Here is a 6,264-nt window from a genome sequence, read left to right as displayed (position 1 = left end):
CGCTCCGGGTCGCTCGCGCTCCCTGGGGGCTGCTTTTATACGTCAGGAGGGTCAGGCCGCCATCATGCCTGACTCCGCCCCCGCTGAGTCAGAGCTGCCCGCTCGTCAGGAGCCCGCTCTTTCCCGCCCCTGGGAGGGGGTTGGGGTCCCCTCTCTCTCCCTGTGCTTTTTCGCCTTCTGCCTCCGCGGTTTTTGCCGCGGTGTTGCCGCTTCAGAAAGGGTCCCTCGGCGTGATCCTCTGCTCCAGAACCCTTCGCCTCAGTGGCTTCGTTGAAAACTCCTTCAGATGATTTTCTGAATGCATGCTGAATGCAGCAGGAGTAAGTTTGATCTGAGTGCCTTCAGCTTAGCAGCATCTCTAGGGGCGTAATCCGTGCTTCCCTTCCCTGCTTACTATACAAACAGTGAAAACAGGTTTAAACAGCATCTTTTCTTCACTGTTCCTTTCAGCATCTTGGGCAGGTCAGAGGTCTTCTCATGTTCACCCTCACTGCACCATACCTATCGTGTATGTTTCAGCACCTCTTAACTAAAACGCCTTTAGTTTTACTTCTGTGGCATTTGATCTTAATCCTCCCAGTCTAGCTTTAAAGCAATCTTTTCTTCCTCTGAAATACACACACTTATATATGTCTTACCTTGCTCATTTCCCAGTCTTGAATTGCCTGTCTGCAATATCATGAACAATATTTAAGAACTGCATATTCCATTTCAGATGGTCAGAGTTTAGCTGTGTTTCCAAGTGCTCTATCTATTCATCTTTCAGGTCTGGTATTAGAAAAGAAACTTCCTAGAAACCAGTATTTTTTCTCCAGATTCGTAAGTCCCCTCATGAATCTCATAGGCAGTGATATGGCAGAGCTACGCAAGACTGTTCCTGCTTGTGCTCTTTCTTACTTTTTAGGATGTGGGTGTATATGGGCAAGGTATTGCAACTCTGCTCCTTTAATTAATCTCTGAGACCTTCCAGTCTAAAATGGCGTCAAAGCTGCTTGTCTGAGATCTGGATGCTGCTTTTCAGTATGGGTGGATGTAGCTATCAGCTACATGTCAGCACAGGCAAAAATAAATACATTGGGGCACCTCTGGGCTAAGAATGCATGAGAGAGCACTTAGACCTTGATATGATCAACTTTCACCATGTATGTGTAATGTGTATGTGTAAACTTTTCTGGTACCTCTTGATTCTCTGTTACTTTTACTTTCTCTACATTTATGACATCCTCTTCAAAAGAAGACCTGAGAGTGCTTCTGTCACTAGAACAATCCCAGCAACCACAGCCACCTCATAAGAAGGTGCCCCCAAGATCCTGAAAAGTGTAGAACAAAATACTTAGGCCAATACTTTGCAATTGTCCTTCTTTGGAGTCAATAAAACCCTGTCAAAAGAGCTGAGAAGAGACAATGATACGGAGCACCGATGGTGGCTGTAATATTTCTTAGCTGGTGGAAATAGCAACAGAAAAATTTATATGTATGTGTGTGTGTATAAGGAACACAAGGGAGATTTGAGTACAAAACCTTGACAATATAGGTTATTCCTTATCAAGGTAATACTAGCGAGACTAGAATACTCAGCTGAATGCTATAAAAAGTTACAAGGCTGTTACCTTGTAAAGGACCTTGTAACTTTCTCCTAAGCTCCCTTTTTGAGCTTAGTCCAAGCCACAATATGCTTTCCTCTGCAAATTTAGGAACAGCTGGTGAAATTTCCACTAAGGGCCAATTAATGGGCACACAAATAGGTACTCTGTATTGTGTTTAAGCATCAACTAAAAAAAAAAAAAATAAAGAAAAAAAAAGATAGTAATATGTTATAAGTTGTTGAATGCTGTAACTTGTTATGTGATTCCTCTTTTGCATTGTGTCACCACTGCTGTCATTATCAAGATAGAACAACGAAGAAATACTTTGGCAAGGTTTACAAATTTTGGTGATGATGGACCCCACTGTTCACAGGGCCATCCCTGCTAGGCAGGGGAAGTCTTCCCCTCACCATTCTTAAGACCAAAAAACACAACGCAAATCCTGAGCTTCATAGCCTCCTTAGCCTCCTGCCACCTTCCATCCCTCCTGAGCATGTTGTCATGCATGTTTCCATAGGAGCAGCAGGACAGCTGTCCAGTTCTTTTATTCATGGTATAACAGTCTGAGGCAACTACAGTTGTCTGCTTGATGGCTCAGAGTTCCTGTTATCCTCATGAGGGTGACCTGCTGTCACTCATGTATTCAACAGCACTCCATCGAGCACTCTGCTATCTTCTGTGCTGCAGTTAGAGTCGACAGAGCTCTTTCTTACCCTTTGTTCGCTCTTCAAAAGAAGGAGAGCCCTCTTTCAGGGGAGTGGTCTGTGAGACCCCACACAGCCCCATCATTTAGCCAAGATGAATGAAAATTATTCTTGGAGCTCCTAAGAGGGCAGTGTATGTCTTTGAGAACACTCTGAATGACAGTTCTTCAGATTTGATTTATTATTTTATAAACTAAATATTTTCATTCTGTCTCTTCTATCCTACTCGATGTAGAAATATAGCTATTCCTGGGAAGACCCAGCCAATGTTAGCAAAGGTATATCCTTCCGCACTTATCCTCCCCCCACTTCAATAATATAATCTGGAATACAAACCTCTGCTGGGACATATATTCAGGGAGACATATAGCTCAAAGTTTCTTCCTTGTCAGTGAATATGAGCAATATATCAATGTTCTGGTACTCAGAGCTGCCAGGCAGGGGTGTCCAGGTGCTTCTGAAAAATAATACTGCTGTGTCCTATGTCAACAAGTAAGGCTGTGCCAGTTCTCCCTAACTTTTCAAGGAAAAGAGCTGCCTTGTGGGATTAGTGCAGTTATCCATGATCTGTTTGTCAGGTACTCTGAGCAGTCAAACAGACCAACTTCAGTTGCTTCAAACTGCTAGACCATGACTAGAAGGTCTAGACAGCTGTCCTAATACCAGTATTTCAACAGTGGTCCTCTTTGTGTCACAATCTAACAACAAATGTCAGGCTTTATGTACCAGATAACTGGGTTTATCTCTGTAAAGTTACAGATTTTTGTGGTTGGACACCCTTTTCCCATTTCTTCTCTTCCTGAAAGTATTTTTCCAAGTAAAAGACATAGTTCAGGCAATACTGCTGGCCTTAGAGACTAACCCTTACTGTGCTGCTTACAAAGAATCTCACATTGAGTGTCAGACTGTGAAAGAGTGCTTTTGGGCTGTAAAAAGAACCTATGTTTCTTTTAGGGCCTCCCCCAAAACTGATCACCCTCTGGGATGTTCTAAAATTCCCATTTGAAAAGCATCCAGATGGGGTCCCATTCACTCTTTTACTAAGCCTTACAGGTTTATTGAAGTATCTGGGAGCAGTACTATGTCCAGAAGAGCTGTCTGTAAGAGAATCGTCTGCCAGATATATTTTCATGGGTGCTGCACATGGACAACCAATAAGAAGAGAAAGAATGGCTGCTTGTTTTTTGCAGTTTTTCTTGTAAATATGTGTATATATTTTAGGCAATATGTCTCCAATGCTTCCTCCTTACTCCTCTTTCCTCTGTAATCTAATTGAATATATAGCTTCTTAGGATGAGAGGAGCTGAAATGACTGGCTGTTCCACCCCTAATTTTACCATATATGCAGCACAAGAAGAGAGAATGAAGGGATGTTTCTAAAAATAATGCCAAAGTAAAAAGAAGAAAAAAAAAAAAAAGACTAAAAATGCTAAAAACGCTGGCATAATAGTTTCCAGAGTGTTAATGCAGGCAAAGGCAATGAATTTCAAAGAACTGCTACAGTTCTGTTTTTATCAAACTGTTCAGTTCCCACAGATCCTACTTCCACCAAAGCTAAGAGGAATTCTTTCAGCAGGAGTAGTGCTAGTCTTGCAGTGCTTATTGTGGACTTTGATCCTGCTGATGTTTATGTTTAGGAGTAGGCATACTGGGCTTGTGCGTGAAGTTAATCACCTGCATGAATGCTTGCAGATAGACTATCAGATTCTGATCCTAGAAATATGCACGCTTGAACTCAACTTCAAACACAGCAGTGTTCAAACTGAGTATGTTTTCTGTAGTTGCAAAGCCTCCTGGTGAAGGAGGCTATCACCTGCACTGTGCTTTGAATTGGGTCCTTTACTTTCTTCACTGGCTCATACTGTGGTGTGTAGGGTACTTAGGTTAAGCTCATCTTCCTAAGGGGAAAGAGGAGCAAAGTTACTTTCTCATGCTTTGATCCCATTTATTTGTGTGTGGCTGCATATGTAATTTTTGAAAGAAATTATAATCTATTAAACATGCAAAGCCTGAAAAAGTAAATTTACTCTTCCTGAAAGTGTATCTCAGTTTAATGACATTTCTAATACATGGCTTATATATTTTTCATAATTTTATGTCAACCAACTTTTGAACAATGAGATTGAAATTACAAATGTGGGAAGACAATATTATCATATTCAAGAAAATGTGCCTACTCAGCTGTGTAAAAGGATACATACTGCCTTTAGCAAATAATTTCTGAGGCTTTTCAAATAAAGTGGTAAACTGGTAAGGATGCCTGTCAATCAATGAAATAACCTATTTTATGTACAGATAGGATTTTCTTGTGATTTTGATTAAACAAAATGTACATTAAACAAAGCAGCATGACACCGTATGTGTGCTTTTTTTACTATTCAAGTCTTTCTGAGCTATTGGCATTCTTGAGTCCCAGTCTGAGGTATTTTCTTCAGGAATATGCCATATAACCCTTTCTACCATTGCTTCCTTCTACAGCAATAAACATTGTGTTTATCACAGTAATCGGAGAAGGAAATACTAACTTTTACTCTTATTCTCACTGGTTTGCATGCAAGGAGGAGTCATAGGCACAGTCCTCTGGCCTTTATGATCTTCTAAATGTACTTCTTGTTGAGTGCCATTTTGTTCTTATTGCCCACTGCTCACCAACGGCTTTCTCAATTTCGTCCTGCCTGGTTTTTGAGAACCATCATCTAGGTATGAAGAGACTAACAATGAAAAGGAAATTAGTAGCTGGCGGCACTGCATCAGAAAAATTATTATTCTGTTATGACTACAAACAGTAGCATCAAATGTGAAAAGTGTCTTTCAAATTAATTAACATTTAAAGGAAATGGGTTTGGCATAATTATCATATTGCTTTTAAACAGCTATGTTTACAAGCACATCTCTGTTTTCTATTAAGTCCTTGCTAGAAAAAAATAACAAATAAGTACATGTTTTGAGTTTTGAATCTATGTTCATACTTTTTTACAAACAAAAGCTCAGGAGAATAAAACCCCAATGTTATTTCCCTGTTCCTCACAGCTCCAGTGAAAGTGAAATTTGCCTACTCTTCCCAAAGGCAAAGAGCCTTTTATTGCTCCTATGTATGTGGGGGAATAAGCACTCTTTTCTCCATCACCCATACTGTGACTCTTCTGACATCCCTTAGGTGAGGGATCATTGAGTAGACTGTACCAATAGCCTGTATACATCCGCTAGGACACCTCTTTGCAAGCACAGTGAGGCTATTTCCAGCCTATTGCAGCTACAAATGGATGTAAAGAGACCAGATCTGATCCACTGCTCATTGCTCCTCATACCTTAAACACTATTTCACATATCTTTTCTCTTTTTCCCTCTAAGCCTATCTAGTGCTTACCAAAGTGACTGGTATAAGTGATCAGGATCACAGAAGCTGTGCATCAACTTTTTGGGAGCTCAAAGATTTCAAATAATCTGAACACCAAAAATATTAAATCTTTTATTACATCCCATTTTCCCTTGAGCATTCCAACTCTGCAAAAAAATAAATAAACAAATCATTCTTTATTGTCTTCTTCCTGCAAGGATGGCAATAGCTGGGAAGAGAAAAATAACAAAACTTGAGCTAGCTAGACTGCTGTTATGATAAATGAGTAATCTTTGCATATTTGCATCTACTTTGTTTAATATTTTTCACATACAGATATTTCATCGATTGGAAGAATGATGTGGACAGCTACTTTATAATAGATGCTACTGAAGGAACCATTGCTACTAATGAATTACTGGACAGAGAAAGCACAGCACAGTACAATTTCTCTATAATTGCAAGTAAAGTTAGTAAGTATGACACAAACTGAATTAATATGTTAATGTATTTTTTTCAGAATTTAGTGCTTAGGCATAAATATGCTGTGAGGAGTGCATGTATTGCCAAGAGATTATTTAAGAAGGCCCAATAAATATCATTTTGCCAGACTCACTGTGAGTCTGTGTGATGTCCA

General features: G+C 40.0%; 1 protein-coding gene across 2 annotated transcripts in view; it reads left to right on the top strand.

Annotated features, from left to right (window-relative positions):
- Nucleotides 1–6,264, top strand: part of CDH12 (cadherin 12) — a 173,118-nt gene that overhangs the window by 147,668 nt on the left and 19,186 nt on the right. For both annotated transcript variants that reach the window (XM_035902107.1, XM_009646725.2), the window contains one exon: nucleotides 5,964–6,100. In XM_035902107.1, coding sequence (XP_035758000.1) covers nucleotides 5,964–6,100 — 137 coding nt within the window. The remainder of the gene's footprint in view (nucleotides 1–5,963; nucleotides 6,101–6,264) is intronic.

This window comes from Egretta garzetta, unplaced genomic scaffold (genome assembly GCF_000687185.1).
Source record: "Egretta garzetta isolate BGI_Z169 unplaced genomic scaffold, ASM68718v1 scaffold109, whole genome shotgun sequence".
Lineage (NCBI taxonomy): Eukaryota > Metazoa > Chordata > Aves > Pelecaniformes > Ardeidae > Egretta > Egretta garzetta.
Note: the sequence above shows the minus strand (reverse complement) of the source record. Positions and strands in the feature narration are given on the sequence as shown.